Source organism: Lacerta agilis, chromosome 11 (assembly GCF_009819535.1).
Source record: "Lacerta agilis isolate rLacAgi1 chromosome 11, rLacAgi1.pri, whole genome shotgun sequence".
NCBI classification, from domain to species: domain Eukaryota; kingdom Metazoa; phylum Chordata; class Lepidosauria; order Squamata; family Lacertidae; genus Lacerta; species Lacerta agilis.
In genome coordinates, this window is record NC_046322.1 from 51,485,230 (window position 1) to 51,504,510 (window position 19,281).

Genomic DNA, 19,281 nt, shown 5'->3' on the forward strand with positions numbered 1-19,281 from the left:
CAGCCTGGGACAAACTAAGCTTATCCACAAAATCTGTTAGAAAAAAAGAAAAGGGTGGGAAAAGAAACTGGTTCTGTGAAATATGTAGAGGGATTATCTGTAGTTTTGCACTTTGATGTCATTATTGCAACAGGGATGATGACTGCTTCTGAGCTGCAATCACCGTTAGGTCCAGTCACGGATGAATCTGCGGCATTTGTCCTCAGATAGCTTCCGGGTCATGTGGCCAGCATGACTAAGCCGCTTCTGGCGAACCAGAGCAGTGCACGGAAACACCGTTTACCTTCTCGCCGGAGTGGTACCTATTTATCTACTTGCACTTTGATGTGCTTTCGAACTGCTAGGTTGGTAGGAGCTGGGACCAAACAGCGGGAGCTCACCCCGTCGTGGGGATTCGAACCACTGACCTTCTAATCAGCAAGCCCTAGGTTCTGTGGTTGAGACACAGCGCCACCGCTTTGCCATATATGTAGTGTGTGTGTGTGTGTGTGTGCGCGCGCACACACACACACACACACACACACACACAGAGAGAGAGAGTGGTACCTCGAGTTACAAACAACAGAAGTATGGGAGAAACACCAGTAGGGTTTAATGCTGAAGTCCCTTTTATTAATTTCATCTGTCATCTCTCCCACACCTGCTGGTGGTGACACCCATTTGTCTTGAGAAACAATGGAGGTGAAGTCAGACTAAACTGACCTCCCTTGGGTGCAAGCCTGTAGTCAAAGACTTATTTATCCAATTTAGATTTACCAGTTTTCTTTTGACAAAGACGACCAATGCCATTTTTTTTTTCTCGTCTTCCTATTAATCCCATGTTTGTGATGGTTTATCTTTTGGGATTTGTATATATGAAACAGCATTTCTCAATTTATGTGCACCGTAACGTTTCAGCAAATGAGCTTCACCTCCCATCATCCCTAGATGTCTCATTGATTTTAATTGGCCTACTCAAAGTATGGCTAAGTGTGGATCCAACCCAATGTTACTCTTTTTTGTCTAAACAAAATCGAAAATTCTTTCTAGTAGCACCTTAGAGACCAACTGAGTTTGTTCCTGGTATGAGCTTTCGTGTGCATGCACACTTCTTCAGATACACTGAAACAGAAGTCACCAGATCCTTAAATATAGTGGGGGAGTGGGGAGGGGTATTACTCAGAAGGGTGGTGGGAATGGGTGATAGGCTGATAAGTGTGGAAAACCAGTTGACGACTCTAAACGGCTGCAATTAGTCTTGCAGGGAAAGGCAAGGGGTGAGATGGCTAAAGATGGCTTTGTTATGTATAATGAGATAAGAATCCAATGTCTTTGTTCATGGTTTTAAGATTGGTGATTAGTTGCAATTCAGCCACTTCTCTTTCCAGTCTATTTCTGAAATTCCTTTGTATTAAGACAGCTACTTTGAGATCTTTTATAGAATGTCCTGGGAGATTGAAGTGTTCTCCTACTGGTTTCTCTGTCTTGTGATTCCTGATATCAGATTTATGTCCATTTATCCTTTGGCGTAGGGTTTGGCCTGTTTGTCCAATATAGAGAGCTGAAGGGCACTGTTGGCATTTGATTGCATACACAATGTTGGAAGATGAGCAATTAAATAGTCCTGAGATGGTGTGTTTGATGTTGTTGGGACCAGTAATGGTGTTATCCGGGTTTATGTGGCAGCAAAGTTGGCATCTGGGTTTATTGCAGGCTCTGGTACCAGTGTCCATGTTGAGTCCTGTTTTTGTATTATTGTGGGTGAGGAGCTGTTTGAGATTGGGTGGCTGTTTGTATGCGATGAAGGGTCTTCCTCCCAGAGCTTGAGAAAGAGAACTGTCATTGTCTAGGAGAGGTTGTAGATCTCTGATGATGCGTTGTACTGTTTTAACTTGGGAGCTGTATGTGATGACTAGTGGTGTTCTGTTATTTTCTTTTTTGGGTCTGTCTTGCAGCAAGTTCTCTCTGGGTATCAGTCTGGCTCTGTCGATCTGTTGTTTAACTTCATCAGGTGGATATTTTAGTTCTAAAAAGGTTTGCTGTAGATCTCTTAGGTGAGAGTCTCTGTCTGTAGAGTTGGAACAGATGCGGCTGTAACGTAGGGCCTGGCTATATACAATGGATTGTTTGGTATGTTTGGGATGGTAGCTAGAAGCATGTAGATATGTTTGTCGGTCAGTTGGTTTACGGTATAAGGTGGTGTCTATGTGTCCATCCTGTATTTTTATAGTAGTGTCCAAAAAGTGTATTTCTTGCATAGATTGGTTCATGGTTAGGTTGATGGTGGGGTGAAAGTCATTGAATGTCTTGTGGAAGGTGTCCAGGGTCTGTTGACCATGTGTCCAGATAATAAAAATATCATCAATGTAACGCAGGTACAAGAGAGGTTTGAGTGGGTAGGAGTTTAGGAAACGTTGTTCTAAATCTGCCATGAAGATGTTGGCATACTGTGTGGCTTTTTTTGTCTGTTATTTTTTTTTTGTCTGTTATTTTTGTCTGTTATTTTTTGTCTGTTATTTGTAAACCTTAATGGTGAGGGCACTCTATAAATACTGAAATTGCCTCCTGTTCAAAATAATATTGTGTCACAATACTGCCCTCCAGACCAAGTGAAACAATAGAAATACTTAACTATGTCGGTCCTGCCCCCTCCCCCCCCAATCCTGGTTATGCCCATGTGTTTTACCATTTCAAAGGTGTTGCAGAACACACACAACCTACATATTATGCATGACAGCTGCTGCCTTTCATGGTGTGCTTTTTAAAACAATGTTCGGCAAATATTTGATGTGATTAAAAACAAAAGAAGAAAATGGTAAAACTGACCAAGAAAATCTAGACATCACGGTTTACTATCTCAAAAGTTTTGCTATGGACCATTAACAGCCTCCTTAATTTAACTATGCACATATCAGATTGTTATATTCACAATAAATGCTCAGAATTTATTGTGTGTATCTCATCTGGAATTTATCCTATTACTATTTAATATTAAGCAGTATCACAAGCCAATTCAACACAATAAATGCAAATAATAACTGATGTTCTTTACACAAAAATTGCAACTATTTCATTATGATACCAGTTTTACCATTATCCCATACCTCGGACTTGGAGCATCCCCAATCACTTCTTTTGTAATCCAGTGTCCACTTGCTAATGCCATCTTGGAACTACTGAAAAAAACCGTATTCAGAAAAAGAGGTATGAATTGTCTTGAGAGTATAGTAGGTTAAAAAGCACACCCCACTTTTTAGGGGTGCCTCCAGCCTGCCACTATTTTGTGGAATTCATGCATAAACTGGAATTTTAAGTTTGCGTACTTAAAGTGGATTAAAGAACTCTGTCAATCTAGTGCAACAAATCCACTTTAAAAACATCCCACAATCTGACTTATTGTAGTTTGGAAAGTGAGTGGGAAATGCATTGAAAACTGTGGGGTGGACAAATGACTAACAGGAAGAGTTTAAACACTCTGAAAGCAACTCGGGAAGGATGCAGGAAGGATGTTTAATGTCCTATTGCAAGCAAATCAGAATGAAGACTCAGTAAAGAACGTCTGTATATAGTCTAATATACATGTTAACTTTGTGCAAGCAAATCAGGATGAATACGCAGGTTGCATGGAAGGTCTGCAATAAGAAAGGGAATCTGGGTAACACAGTTGCATTTGCAGAAGTCCCTATGGATTTCAGTCTGTAAAGAGCCTAGCAGTTCTGCTAATTGGCTGTTGCTTGGGAGGAAAAAAAAGTTCAAGTCATTACAAAGCATGAATAAGAACTGACTTCCTTTCTTCTCCCCATATTCCACTCACCTGTGGTTCCTTAATCTTTTATCAGGAGCACCGGAAATAGGTATCTGCAAGTTCTATGTATGCCGCCAGATATTAATTTCTAGTCTGCTTTATTCACAGCTTTATCTAGCTCTCTGCCTTGCTTGATATCAGTTGCTATGACACTGTGGTACACAGAAAGAAGAAACACACACCTCACAGTTGCCTTTCTGATTCCGCATTATTTCCGGGTTACCTGGAGCCATGGCAACTTAAACAGAGCCTTCCCATACTGTATATTCCGGCCACACAATGTACAAAACTCACGTCATTTTATCTCCAGGACAGGAACCACCTGTTACATCTCTGCATGGCAGGCTGCCATAAAAGCCACAGTAGCAACAGTACTTTGCTAAAGGTGCTGGAAATGATACCCCTGCGAGGTAGGAACTCCCAATTCCCAGGATTCTTTGAGGGAAGTCATGTGGTTTAAATGTGCATGGAACAAGCTTTAAATATATAGTGCGGATCTGGGGAATCAGAACAGGAAATGGGTCTAGGAGTCCAGTTTTTATACCCTTCTGGACAAAAGCCGCAAAGGAAAATCCAGAATTGATTGGATCAAGGGAGTGATGAAAGAGGTGACCAAATTTGAGTTGTGTGGTCAAGAAGATGGGATGTTCTTTTGTGGAGACAGGTGGTCATATTCACTTTCCAGCTAGTCTGATTAGATCTAAGTACGAACAATGTACTTCTCTCTTACTGAAGCAATGCATTTCCTGGCGGGCCAGGATGTGGTTTTCTTTTTGTGGAGACAGGTGGTGTTAACATCACTCTTCAGCTAGTTTGATTAGCTCTAGATTGGAAAAATGGGCTGCTCTCCTGACTACTGCAATTATTTTTTCCATCACACATTGAATTGTGAAAAGTGAAGCCCTGTGCATGTGAGTTGGGACATAATCTCCATCCAAGTGACCATTATATTATTATTAGTTGTTGTTGAATTCTCTAACCTTTATTTGTTTTTGCACATTTTGGCCAGTAGGAATAACGTAGCATTGATTAAAATCACATTTTGCTTAAGGTAAGTCAAGTGAGTTATGCCGTTGACGGCAAAGCATAATTTTCCAAGTACTGCTCTTCCAAGTGGCTATGGGCTCTGTGCATGTGTGTCTTCTTCTTAACGTAAGGCGGCAGTCAGCACTGCTCCACCAGCTGTCACTGGAGCTTTGGTAGCAACGGACAGCCCAACAGCACCGACTGACTGAAGCACGGCAACAGCGCTCTTAGCTGCTACTCCTTCACCATTGGCGATGGCTGCTGCTGATATCATTTTTGCAGCCAGCCGCCAGAGAGCCAGGTGCAATTCCAGCTGCAGTGAAACCCATTGCTCCCAGTGCTGCCGGGACAGCAATTGTTGCTGCTGCCAAGCCGGCTACACCTCCCAAAACTGTAGTTACTGCATCAACCATGCTTGCTTCCTAAAGACCCACTCCTCTTCTTGTGTATCTCAAAGTGACCCATTTAACTACTGTACTTCGGCTACTTATTCTATCAGGCCTCTTGCACCCTCTTTACAAAGAGCCATTAAAAAAAAAAACTAACCAATTTTTTATTGGTTTGTAAACAAATACTAATACCACAGAATACTTAACCAGCAGTACATCTAATTGTCTTTGTTTTATCCATTGTCTCTAGACACACACTTGCACATTCAATATTCAAACATAATACTTAATGTAAACTCTTCAATGAAATATTGAGCGGTTGGTATAGCAAGGTCTTGATTTGGGTCATTAAAGTAGTTAAAGAAAGGGGTCCATGTTTCTTGGAAGGTGTCTCTAATTTTTATGGCTTTATTTGCCCTCCTGTGTCTGGTGAAACACTAAGACATTGCTGTATCCCAGATCTTATTTCCCCATATGTTTAGGGGTATTTCAGTCTGGTTCTTCTATTGCTGAGCTATTGCTAATCGTGCTGCGGTCAGTATGAAGCCTACCAGTTCTCTGTGGTGCAGGGTGGAGCCCAAGACTCTAACCAAAGATAGTAGGGCTAAAAACTGGAGAAAGGGGTTAGCTTGTAATTGTGGATATAATGGAGAAGGCTCTATTCCAAAAGTTTTTAACATGGGGGCATTCCCACCAAACATGACTAATTAAACTAAAACAAAATAAAAAAAATTCCTTCCAGGTATCTTCAGTATCTGAAGAAGTGTGCATGCACATGAAAGCTCAAACCAAGAACAAACTTAGTTGGTCTCTAAGGTGCTACTGGAAAGAATTTTTATTATTTATTATTTTGTTTCGACTATGGCAGACCAACGTGGCTACCTACCTGTAATTAAACTAAGCCTTCCATAGCCCTTCCTACATAAAGGGGAGAGGGAGAGATAAATTTTTGCCAGAGTTCAGTACGATCGGAGCATGATCTTGAGTAATGCCTCCTATAAGGCAGCAGAGATGGGTTTTTTGGGGGGAGGGGAGTGGTCCAGATACCCTCCCATTTGTTATATTCTATTAGGTGGCCTAAATCTGATTCCCATGCAATTCAAAGGCCTCTGGCACCCCCTGCTTCATGATCTAAGACTGCTGTATATTAGGGATGCAGCACCTTTCAGATTATGTGCTGGCCTGAAGCATACTGATTTAAACAAGGTAAGTGTGCATAGGCTCCTCTTCCCTGCACTCCAAACGAAGTGCAAAAGAACTAGCCTGAGCTACCTGAAACCAGGTAGTACAAATGTCTTTTAATTTACCTTGCAGTTCCTCTTTGGAGATTGTTGCTTAGGCAAACATTCTTATGACAAGTTCAACATTTCTATTGATTCCTGTGAGAACATTTATAATCTGCAATTTGTCCAATCTCCCTCCATAGTCTCTTCCTCAAATGGCTGCAGCCAACCAGCAAAAGGATAGGTGAACTGATTTGTGCCATCATGGTCTCCTGCTCCCTGATTTGTCTGATCTTGCTCCCTTCTTCCATGGTTTCTGCCGAAAATTGGCTGCCGCTGAGTAGCAGCACCCAAGCAGGTAAGATGCTAGGAGGGTGTCTGAATCTGTGGTGTGTATAGCAAGGTTTGGGAATAATTCTCATTTGGATAACCGAATTTTAATATGAGGGCAGATAGCAGGACATGCATGTGTTATGCATCGCACCCTCAGTCAAGTTACTAGGTTTTCAAAATGTGACCATTCAGACCCAGAATTCACATTTTCAGTCATGGCACAGACCCAATGGGTCCATTTCTCCACGAGAACCTTGTTGCTCTACTTCTTGACCTTTGTTGACTTTGGAAGATGACAGTCACATGGAAACCTTTTGCGTGTTAACTACACAATGCCATTCTGTTCATCTTCTCCTCCTGCTTTCTGCTTTGACAGAGGCTTGGGTTTCAGAACATCCCTGGACTCCAGATTCGATGTTTCCGGGAAGGCAGTTGATCCTTTTCATTTTTATTTATAAATTTATTTGGTTTTTTCAGATTAAAGTTTTACAACTAATATATCCAACATAAAAACCATGATTCCAAAGAATCTCTTGGACTTCCCTCCTCCCCCTTTGTAGGTCCTCCTCATTTCCTCCTCATTTTATGATACTCCAAATCTTTTACATCTCCCTTATGTCCAAAATTGACCATTAGACTAAACGTGTTATTCGAATCCTACTAAGGATTTTAGCTGCGTTGATAATTTATCTTAAAAACCATGGTAATTCCCCCCCATTACTTATTAAAATCTTCCCAATTTATGATTCTTCCAGTCATTTTAGCCATTTCAGCATAATCCCTCAACTTCATCTGCCATTCTTCTCTGGTCGGGACTTTTATCTTCTTTCCAACTCTGGGATCCTTTTCAAATCCAATGCCTAACTTAATATCGGTGTTCTCCCCCCCCCCCCAATACCGCTAGCGAAGATTGGAATACAGTATTACAACCAGCAGTTTTAACAAATTATTAACTCCAGCACTGAGTTCTTAGGCCTATTGAAAGAAAAAGGGTGCAAGAAATGGAAGGCCTATCTTGGATTTAAAAAAATCCCCGGATAAAAATGGATTTTAAAAATGGATAAAAATGATCCGAAGCAACGCCCTGGCATTTTAAGGCCTTCTATCCCCCCGCCACCAGCATCCCCTCCGGAGGAAGGAAACCATAGCAACGGCCCGAACGCCCGCTCCGAGTCACGTGACCACGGACGCTCGAACGGCGGCGGGAACTGCGCCAGGGGGGCCGCGCGAAGGAAATGTAGCGCAGATGCCACGCCCACCCCTCAGCGACGGCTTCCGTGTGCCCCGCCCTCCTTGTGTGACGCGATTTCCGGTGGGAGGTCCCTGGGAAGGGGAGGGAGGCTGTGTCACGTGCGGGCCGGGAGGTTTTCTGTGAGGGGAGAAGCGAGGCGGAGCGAAGAGGGAAAGCGGCGGCAGCGGCAGCGGCTCCAAGCTTTTCCCCGGCGCGCCTTCCTTCCTCCCTCCCGGCTTCCGTCCCTCCCTCTGCCTGGCCCCTCGCGACGGTGGCAGCAGATGAGGGAGCCGGCGGGAGGCCTCCCGGTGCCCCTGCCTCGCCGCCGCCGCCTCCTCCTCCGGGGCGGCAAGATGGGAGCGGAATGAGCCCCGAGCCGGAGCCGCCGCCGCCTCCTCCTCCTCCTCCGGCCCGGGAAGCGGAGGTGGTGGCCTTGACTGTGGCGGCCGTGGTGGACGGAGAAGCGGCGGCGGCGGCAGGAGCCGGCGGAGGGAAGCAGTGGGGGAGCCGAATCATGCTGGTGAGGAGAGTCGGCCTCAAGCCGGGCGGAGGCGCCGCCGCGGTGAGTGTCCCGGGGAAAAGGGCCCCTTTTCTGCCACTTCGCGCCTCTTCGCCCTCCCTCGAAGCGGCGGAGGACGCCTCGGGGGTCCCGGCCCCGGGAAGCGGGCGCGCTGCGGGTCCGTTAAGCGCCGGGAGAGGCTCGAGGCATCTTCCTTCGTAGCCCGCGGGGTGGAGGTCGGATGGCCGCCTCCGTCCTCCTCGCTCGTCCTCATTTATTTATTTTTTTGTGCCTCCCCGTTCTGTGGGTCCTGGTTGGGCTCCGTGGTGAAGGTCAGGCCAGGGAAACACGGCGGAGTTATTATTATTATTATTATTATTATTATTAGGGAAACGGGGAGAGTTGTTTCAATTGATTGATTGATTGATTGATTAATTGATTGATTGGTTGAATTTATATACCGCCCTATACCCGGAGGTCTCAGGGCGGTTCACACAAAAGATTGCAATGTATAAACTCAAAATAAAAACAGTAACCCAATAACACCCCCTTGCCCCCCAAAGTGCCACATTTCTTGTAGTTCAAAAGACATTAGATGTTGGGGGTAGGCCCCCTTTCATCCCCACTCCTTTCTTCACTCATTTTCATTATTATTATTTGATTGATTGATTGAATTTATATGCCACCCTATACCCGGAGGTCTCGGGGCGGTTCATAGAAAAGATTACAAAATATAAAATAAAAATAAAAACAATAACCCAATAACACACCTCACCCCCAAAAGAGCCACATTTCTCGTAACTCAAAAGACATTACAGTCATACCTCTAGATACGATCGCTGCGGGTTGCGAACGGCGCGGGTTACAAACGTGCCAAACCCGGAAGTACCGGAACGGGTTACTTCCGGGTTCGGCGGTTTGCGCATGCGCAGAAGCGGTGCTGTGGGTGGTGTTCTGCTCAGGATGCGAACAGGGCTCCAGAACGGATCCCGTTCACATCCAGAGGTACCACTGTAGATGTTGGGGTAGGGTCACTCCCCTTTCATCCCCACTCTCTTTTTCACTCATTTTCTTCCTTCAACCTCCCTGTCGCACCCATGTTCTTTGTTAAGGCTCACTTTGACTGAACTTATTTGAAATTGATTTATTGTTTTTATTTATTGAATTTATATGCTGCCCTATACCCGGAGGTCTCGGGGCAGTTCACAGAAAAGATTGCAATATATAAAATAAAAATAACCCCCCAAAAGAGTCACATTTAAAAAGGGCATAGGTTTCCCCAGCTTGGGTGCGAGGGATGAAGTGCACGCAGAAAAACCCAAAAACTTTTCAGGTTTATACATTTCACCAATTTAACAATCATACTAATATTTCAAAAATTGGCTTCCTTCCCCCTTTTTCTGCAGTTTCTTAAATTTATTTTTAGTATCTTCTTCATATCCAAATTAACTTAATTTGCTCATTTATTTCTCTACTTTAAATATATACTCTTATGAAACTGCAGGTATTACAATAATCCTGCCAATGTTCTTATCTCTTTACAGTTTATCTGTAAATATTGAATAAATCATTTCCATTCATTTGTAAAAAATAATAGTCATCTTGATTTATTATTCATCGAGTAAGTTTCGCTATTTTTGCATATTGAATAAGTTTTTGTATCCATTCTTGCTTTGCTGGGACCTTTCCATTTTGGGGGCGAGTAAAATTCTTGCCACTGGTAGTTGCATATATGAATAAATTTCTATATAGTTTAGGTAGTTCTGTCCCTATATTTCCCAAAATAAAAGCTTCTGGTTTCCCCCCCCCCCAAATGTTATTTTAAACATCTTTTTCATTTCATTATATATCATTTCCCCTTGAAAATTCATACCACAAGGCTCTAAAATATTGTTGATCTCTGCAGAGTGTTTTTCTTTCTTTCTTTCTTTCTTTCTTTCTTTCAATGTGTACTTGTCTTGGGCTCTCCAGGCCTCACCCTTGATACAGGCTAAGTGAGTTCTTGTGTTTACTCTATAGGGGTTGGGTACCTACCGAAGTTTTTCACGCAGACGTGAGAAAAGGCCTTTTTCAGATTTTGCAACTCTTATGTGATTCATTGTACTATTTGCTGCTTAAAACTTATGCACGGAGTGAGCTGGATTACTCCCTTAAATCTCAGGCCATGGACAATCCACTGCTACAGCTTGCAAATTATGCTAGTCTTTCACAGTTTGTCCAATCTGTAATTTTTTATTTAAGTAATGGCACCTTACATATTTTGTGTTCTCAGTTATATGCTAGATGCTGTTCATATCTTCTGAAGGTAATACATTGATGTTATCTAGGAGTGGGCATGCAAAAATCCATTTGAAATTTAGGAGTTAAGCTGTCTCCCTGCACACATTGCTAGTAAACATTGAATGAAGTGCCTACTGCAGCTAATTCAAGTATCACTTGGGTAATGTAGAGTGCACAAAAAGAGTGTGTGCATAACTGCTTACACGCAGTGTGACATGATGTTTGTGTTTGGGTATACTGCAAGACTTGGCACAAAGATCTGGCATGTCATTCTAGTGCTGTGCATATCTCATAGCAGGCACTGGTGATTATGATGATGTATTCAGTTTATTATTTGGTTTTTGCAATTTATTAGTAATTTGTTACATAAGCCTCTAGGTGTCTTTAAAAAAAAAAAAGATAATAAATGTATTATTATGAAGCTTAACGTAAGTTCAGAAAGAGCAATATGTTGCAATAAAAGCCATTCAGTAACCCACAGAACTATTGATTCAGCTGCTTAAACTAATAGTAATTGCGAACGCCTCTGGTTGCACACGCTGCAGGTTACGAGCTCCGGTAACCCGGAAGTAGCCACTCCCAGTTGTGAACTTTGCCCCGGGATGTGAGCAGAAATAATGCACGCGCAGTGGGAGAAAGCTTTCACTAAGGGCGCCTCATGTTATGAGCGGTTTCCAGTTACGAATGGACCTCCGGAACGGATTCCGTTCATAATCAGAGGTACCATTGTATAGGATTAGCATTGGTTAATCTTCCTTATTTATGGGAAAACTTGTAGCAATTGGTGCCCTTTCACCACATAGTATGCATGCAGGTGGCTTTGATCAGATCTGTGCATGCAGACTTACATTGTATAATAGGAATAAATTTTGCACCAAACTCATGAAGTGGACTACTGTACAGACAAACACAAGATACTCAAAAGTCTGCACTTGCTGTACAGGCTGTCGATTACAGGCAATCTAGGACCAGACTTGCCTAAGTGACAGCAAGCTAACCCAGTCATGGTGATCATCTGTGGGATGGGGCTGCCTCTAGCTGTAAACACACCATATTCTACCACATCCTGTACGGCAGGGGTGGCCAACTCCCGAGAGACTGCGATCTACTCACAGAGTTAAAAACTTTCTTAGAGGAGCCAAACTTGTTGAGCTTCTTTGGGGGAACCAGTGATCTACCACAGACATCCTGTGATCTACCGGTAGATCACGATTTACCTGTTGGACGTGCCTGCTGTATGGCAATACATAAATATTTCCCATCAGTCACCATGTTCAAGTAAGGTTTGTGACAGCAGCCAAATCAGTATAACTGGTTTAATATTTCCGTTAGAGTGGTTGTACTTTGTACATGGTTTATTGGAGTGAAATAAGTAGTACAGGGTACATCACAGCCCTTTAAAGTTGTTACAGGTTCCCTGTTTGAGTCTTGGAACCTGCTCATGTAGAATGAATTGTTCCTTGGCTGCAATGGTTACGGTACTTCCAAAGTACAGTAGTTTAGGTGCACAGGGCTCCCAAGTATATAAATTACAGCAGCTTGTAAAAACTTTTGTTTGTGATTTTTCTAGTAAAACAGCTGTGCAAAACTTGTTTTATGTATTTTAGACAGTGGCAGTCAAATTTTCTGATCTCAAATTCAGGGTGTGAAAACCTCTAGGTAATATTTTTTTAAAATCCTAGGGGAATGCTTCCCTTGCGTTCTTTGATAGGAGTTTTGGGGCAGGAGTTTGTGGACCAATGGCCCTCTTGAGCACCGGCTAGCATAATTAAGGGGCAGGCAAAATTTTCTGTTACAAAGTATCCAGCAATCTGTTGTTACAACATTATTTCATTCACCCAAATTCTGGTGAGAAAATGTTATCCATAAGCACAAATGAGCTACGAGCTTGGGACATCAAAGGATTGAGCTCCAGAGTGTTTATTAACATTGAAAATAAGGTCCAGAGTGGTTTTTCTTAAATATTTTGATGCTGCTTTTCAATGTAATAAAAAAGGCAATCAGTAGAGAGAGTGGAATTGAAAATGTAATGCATGGGAAAATAAACTACAGTCGTACCTCGTGTTACGAACGCTGTGTGTTGCGTTCATCACGGGTTACGAACCCACCGAACCCAGAAGGAACGGGTTACTTCCAGGTTCGGCAGTTCGCGCATGCGCAGTTGCGTCAAATGACATCATGCACAGAAGCTCCAAATCGTGTGGCGAGCATACGCAGATGCGGGCTGCTCAGGATGCGAACGGGGCTCCGGAACGGATCCTGTTTGCATCCAGAGATACCACTGTAGTAGGTGAGGAAACATGCAACTTCTATGTTTCAAGCAAACTGGTAAAAAAAAAAAGTTTTTCTTGTTTACACTAATAAGTATTCAAGAGCAGTCTGTCCCCACTGGTATAAAAAATGTCTGACATTTGATCAAAACCTTCTATTTGCATCTTATATCCATCGGAAGCACAAAGTGCAAAATCTCATCCTGTCATTTCCCCAATGAATGTCCATGTGAAATCTAACTATAGAGTTCCTATTTCTTAGCTCAGTGTTTTTCAACCACTGTTCCGCGGCACACTAGTGTGCCGCGAGATGTTGCCTGGTGTGCCGTGGGAAAAATTGAAAAATTACTTTATATATAGTCAATATAGGCACAGAGTTAATTTTTTTAACATTTTCTAATGGTGGTGTGCCTCGTGATTTTTTTCATGAAACAAGTGTGCCTTTGCCCAAAAAAGGTTGAAAAACACTGTCTTAGCTAACAGTCTCTAGTGACTATTTTTAAGTGACATAGGGAGTGTGACAGGTTAATTGAAAAGAAACCAGCAAGACAAATGTCAGCCAGCTGAAATTGGGCCCCTTTTCTTCTCTCCCACCCACTTTCTATATAGAATTCATAGAATCTTAGAGTTGGAAGGGACCCAGGGGTCAGCTAGTCCAACCCCTGCATTGCAGGAATCTCAGCTAAAGCATCCAGGACTGATGGCCATCCAACATCCGCTTTGAAACCTCCAAGGAAGGAGAGTCCACCACCTCTTGTGGGAGTCCGTTCCACTGCTGAACAGCTCTTACTGTCAGAAAGTTTTTCTAGATGTTTAGTCAGAATTTCCTTTCTTGTAAAGTGAAGCCATTGGTTCAGTTCCTACCCTGTAGAGCAGGAGAAAACAAGCGTGTTCCCTCTTACATGTGGCAGCCCTTAAGATATTTGAAGATGGCTATCATATCTCTTCTTTTCCAGGCTAAACGTTCCCAGATCCTTCAACCATTCCTCATAAGACCTGATTTTAGAGAGGAAAGGGATTTGTCATCACTACTAACTTTTGGCACGAACTTCTTTTGTCTGACTATTTAGAGATAGTGTAGTATTTTTATTTTATTTTAAAAAGGGATGTTCTAGTCTTGGGTGCATTTATTTTTCACCATTCAGTATTAGGAGGGGGGATTTGAGCAAAATGTATGGGGGAAGGGAGAGTAAAAGGGACAAGGAAGTGTTAGTAGAAAGGAATTTGTTTTCCTTTATAATTGGCAGCAATTTCTTTTCCTGTCACCACTCTGGTGTTTCAGTACCAGCTTAAATAAACTGAAAGCTTAGTTAATTGAATTGATTGAATAATTGCACATAAAAATGTCCGCCATTGGCACACATACCAAAAATGAGTTATATAAGCTGAACCATTTAATTTTGTAAAAAGAAACCATATAGGTGGTTAGTAAGTCCACAGCATAGCATTTTGTCATTTTTGCTGACTCCAGCATTCTGTGTTCTCACAGGAGATTATTAAAACAATTCCATTTAATATTGTTGAGTAACAGGAAACGTCACGAATGAAGGGAAACATTGTGAAAACAGTTGAAGTTCATGGGCAAATCTATATTCCTGTTTCATAGGTGGTTAGGGGGGGAAACTTTAGTTGGTGCTATTTCGAAGAGTAGAGTTGTACATAGTAAATGTACAAGTATCCATTAATTTATTTTCTGTTATTTGTTACATATATAGTCCACCTTTTCTAAAAAGATTTCAGACAGGCTCTCTCTCTCCCCCTTCCCCCCCGCCCAGCCTCTCCATTATATTATTGCAATACACTGTGAGGTTGGGTAGGTCAAGGGACTCTGGGGTCACCTGGTGATGTTAATGGCAGATGGGGATTTAAGCCTGAGTCTCCATGCTCCTTGTTTACCACTTATACCTGCTTCAGCACTCTAGCTCCCAGTTAAATTAATAACTCACTTGATTAAACTGCATACTCTGGGATGAAGGAAACAATTCAGTGGAACTCTAGTAAGTGTGTCAAGTACTGTATTACAGCCTGAATATTTTAAAATAATCTCCCAGTTTACACAGACAAGGTCTCGTTATGTGTGGGAGCAAACCCTCTGCAAAAAGGAAACCCTTTCTTTTCACATTCTTCCTCTTTCTCTGTGGATTTGTCATTCGGGCCATTTTCAGACAGTACACAGCTTTTATTTCAGTTGGATTTTAATACCCTAGTTTAGTAAGTAAGCTTTTATATCTTTAAGGATTTGTCTAACCTATGTTTAAAAACTGTTAACCTGCCTTGAACTCGCAGGATAGACTTAATTAGAAATAATTTCAAGAGAAACATAGAATTGATGTACTACTGCTTCATTAATTGGCATGTACCCCACAGCAGTATTCTAGTTTAATGCGAGCTCTTAACTCCAATTGATTTGACAAAACCCCCACTGGCCGTATGTTTAAATTAAAATAGAACGCCTTATACCAGTTAAAATGTTATCAGAAGCAAGTTTCTAAGAGTTGTGCTGTATTAATATTACATTTTTTCCCCTTTAACAGCAAGGTATTGGTCGACCAAGTGTGTACCATGCAGTTATTGTCATCTTCCTGGAATTCTTTGCTTGGGGACTGCTTACGACTCCCATGCTCACAGTAAGTTTCCTAACCTGGGTGTTTTTGCTCAGATCTGTGTAGTATTAATAAGTACCTTCAGAATTATATGTGTTTGCCTATAATAATAATGGTCTACACAACAATAGTTTTTATTTCTAATTTCTGGTACTATACTTGGAGGTTAGAGTCCTGCTGTTACTCTGCTCATCTTCTTCCATAACTGCCTCCTTCAGCTCTGATTACACCAGCAGACCCTCTCCATTAAGTTGGCATAGGCTAAAGGTGGCTAATGTGTGACCCTGCAGATATTGGTGAACTAGGAACTTCCACCATCTCTGGCCGTTGACTGTGCTGGCTGGGGCTGCTGGGAGTTGTAGTTCATCAACATCTGTGGACTGGACACCAGAAAGGTTTAATTTCCATCATGAGTGTAAATCACCCCATGGATGAGCTGGTCGCAGGTGCAAGGTTAGCCAAGCCCACTTGCTTTGGTAAACAGCCCAGTGCCACGACTATATCTGTCATTAATGTATGTCATTCTGTGAGTCTGCAGTTGGTAGTGTCTGTCTGTTAGTCACTGTAATGTCTGTTAGTCAATTACTAACAATTACTTGTTCAGTGTTACGTTTTGAATTGCTGAACTTATTTAGAGCAATGGAGATACTTCTTATTTGTACAGTAATACCTCTGCGAACGTCCGCCTTGTTTGCGTCTATTCCAGCAAACGTCCGCGGCAAACCCAGAAGTACTGGAATGGCTTACTTCCAGGTTTGCCGCTCCCACATGTGCAGAAGCGCAAACCGTTCCGCATGTGCGCACAGACGCAGCACTTTGCCCTGCGTCCTTTTCGGCTAGTGGCCGGGGCTCCGGAACGGATCCCAGCTGCAAAACGAGGTACAACAGTATGTATATTCTAATCTGCAAAAGCCTAGAAGCTGTTTGCCTACCCATGACTTACTCATTATGTAAGAGCTGGTATCTGAATCTGCTTAGTTTCTCTTTCCTGTCTTTTGCCTTTTATTGATTAATTTGTAAGCCATCATTTTAAATTATGATCCACCTTGAGTGCAGAAACATGTTGCATAAATAAAGCAAATCAGTAGTAAATTGATATGATTGGCAAGAATCTAGGGAACGTTTTGAGTTGCCTCCCCACTCAAAAGTAGCAGACTAAAATTCATCAATGAGCTTGAACTACAATATGGCTTGAAAAGTGTTGCTCGGTGCTCTGTTTGACCCACCCTTTTCAGGCTTCCACTTTTCAGGGGATTAAATTAGCTATTTGCTGTGAAAATCAATAAAACATTGACTTTTAAATAGAGCACAATGCACATTTTGCTAAATTTGCTGATGGCAATCGGGTCAAATGCTGAAAGATTGGCAGGTTCCCTTGCCATGCCAAATCCCTAGTACAGTGTTGCACCTTTCTACTTCACTGGGCACAACCATTTTAATCTCATACACCAATTGTACCTCTCTTGGTGGAAAAAATGAATCACATTCCTCGTGGTTTAAATATGAATCTAGCAGGCATATTTCAGAAGTGTACACTATCTTCTGTTTTTGTTTAATTAATCTGGAGCAGGGGTAGGGAACCTTTTTGGCTTCACGCACCAGATCCTTATCAGGATCTGTCTCACGTACCAAATTCGTCAGGTGAGCAGAGCCTCTGAAATCAGATCATACAAAAGTGGGGGGACTTGCAAAGGCCTCTGGGCTTAAATTCCCGGCCCTTGATGGAGGAGAAGTTGTCAAAAATCCACCCCTCTTTCTTTTGCAGTGTATTGCAGGTGCACCACGCATGAAAAAAGGAACCACACCAAGTGATTTTAGGGCTGCCTCTTTGCTTCTGCTAGGAACACAGGGACTGTCTAAAAGTTGCAAAATGCCATCTGAAGCAACATCCCACTATTTATGGGGAGGGGAGGCTGTTTGAAATGGTGCTTTGTTCTTCTCCTCCTGTAAGCAGGTGGGACCCTGAGACTTCGGGGTATAGGGCAATATATAAATTCAATTATTATTATTATTATTATTATTATTATTATTATTATTATTATTATTATTATTATTATTAAAGTTATCATTATTATTGTGCCCCGCCTCCCTTCCTCCCACTGATCACATTGGCCTGCAGGCCAGGGGTTCCCTACCCTTCCCTAGAGCTCATGCATATATATAGATATAGATAAACACACACCCCTGCACCTTCACCATCTATAAATCCTGATTTTCATACTTCTTGAATTTTTGCTATTGGTAGAACTTCTAAATTGGAAGACATCTTTGCTGGTCCAGTCTAACTTGGTCCAGTCTTGAATTTAGCATCGCCATATGGTTGGTTATGTGCAACTTCTGGTACAACAGAAGGCGACTTGCAACTTCCTAAGCTTAATAAACATTTGCTATAGTACAGTCATATACATATAATGAAGAAATGAATAGAATTCCTACTCAGAGTTAGACCTCATTGAGTTCAGTGGTACTTACTCTCAGGTATGCATGTGGAACATTGCAAACTAAACGTGGCATTGAATAGAACTTTTTTTTTAAGGCAACAGTACATACTTTTTGCCATTGCTTTAGGGGACCCCTGACCATTAGGTCCAGTCGTGGACGATTCTGGGGTTGCGGCGCTCATCTCGCTTTACTGGCCAAGGGAGCCGGCGTACATAATATGAATACTGCCGGGCCCCCTCCCCAATTTTTTTTAGTAGCTTTAAATAGTTGGAAGTATAACTGGGGTAGTGTGTTAAAGCTTGAACATACAGACACATCTCAGCTTTTTAAAAACACATAAACAGCTTCTAGGTTCTGTTGATAAACTTATTCTTAATTTTTTTAGTGAGAGCCAGCTGCTTGTTAACATTGTGTTCATCATGGTATCATTACAGTTCTGTTTCTAGAGAAAGGGGAATGTGGGGAGAATAAATCTGTATTTATTGTGTGCTTCTTGACTGGGGAAGTGACAGTTCTGTTAAAAATACTGAAAGCCAGGTTTGGCAGCTGTTAAAACTATGCTGCCGTGTGGCTTTGGATAAGATGGGGAAGAATGAAATATATTTGACTGTGATGAGTTCTGAAACGGAAGTCATGGCATTCTAGATGGGTCAGTAATGGCTAAGTTTTTATGTTTTAAAGTAGTTTAATATATCTTCTTTAATGGAAGGTTACTTTGAATAACAATTTCTTCTCTTTAGGTCTTACGTGAAACATTTCCTCAACATACATTTTTAATGAATGGCCTCATTCAAGGAGTTAAGGTAATTAAAAAAAGCCGGTTAATCATAACCATTCTTGAACCTAATAATAGCATAATGTTTCTGATACATTGGCATTGCGGAACTTATCATTTGTATGAGACAAACACCATTGATGCAGCTGTGAGAATGAAATGCTCATGTTTTGAATTTTAAAAGTCACAAAAATGTTTAGCTGCTTGTTGAGTAGTGTCCAGCAATGTAGTTCCACTAGCACAAACACTTCCGGCTACATAATAGAACTCCCGCCCCTCTCCTTTTCTTCCAGTATATGCTTTGGAGGGCTGGGGATCCCCCAGAACATGGGGTTCACAGGAAGAGGAATTTCCATTGTACAGCCAGAAGTCGTTGTGCTAACCGAACTAACACATTGGATTACCACCATGAGGCTGCAGTTTAGT

At 42.1% G+C, this 19,281-nt stretch overlaps 2 protein-coding genes across 3 annotated transcripts in view; one reads left to right on the forward strand and one right to left on the reverse strand.

Annotated features, from left to right (window-relative positions):
- Positions 1-3,946, reverse strand: part of LOC117055208 (acyl-CoA-binding domain-containing protein 6-like) — a 76,546-nt gene extending 72,600 nt beyond the window's left edge. Inside the window, exons 1-2 of the mRNA XM_033164611.1 lie at positions 3,794-3,946; positions 3,084-3,155 (exon numbers count right to left, since the gene is read on the reverse strand). Of these exons, the coding sequence (XP_033020502.1) occupies positions 3,084-3,145 (62 nt within the window). The 5' untranslated portion in view covers positions 3,146-3,155; positions 3,794-3,946. The remainder of the gene's footprint in view (positions 1-3,083; positions 3,156-3,793) is intronic.
- A 4,252-nt stretch (positions 3,947-8,198) lies between these two features.
- The window catches only part of LOC117054801 (hippocampus abundant transcript-like protein 1), a 35,526-nt gene continuing 24,443 nt past the window's right edge, over positions 8,199-19,281 (forward strand). The window contains exons 1-3 of one of the 2 annotated variants that reach the window (XM_033163919.1): positions 8,199-8,548; positions 15,570-15,662; positions 18,821-18,883. In XM_033163919.1, coding sequence (XP_033019810.1) covers positions 8,351-8,548; positions 15,570-15,662; positions 18,821-18,883 — 354 coding nt within the window. In that variant the 5' untranslated portion in view covers positions 8,199-8,350. The remainder of the gene's footprint in view (positions 8,549-15,569; positions 15,663-18,820; positions 18,884-19,281) is intronic. The other variant, XM_033163920.1, reaches the window with a different exon arrangement.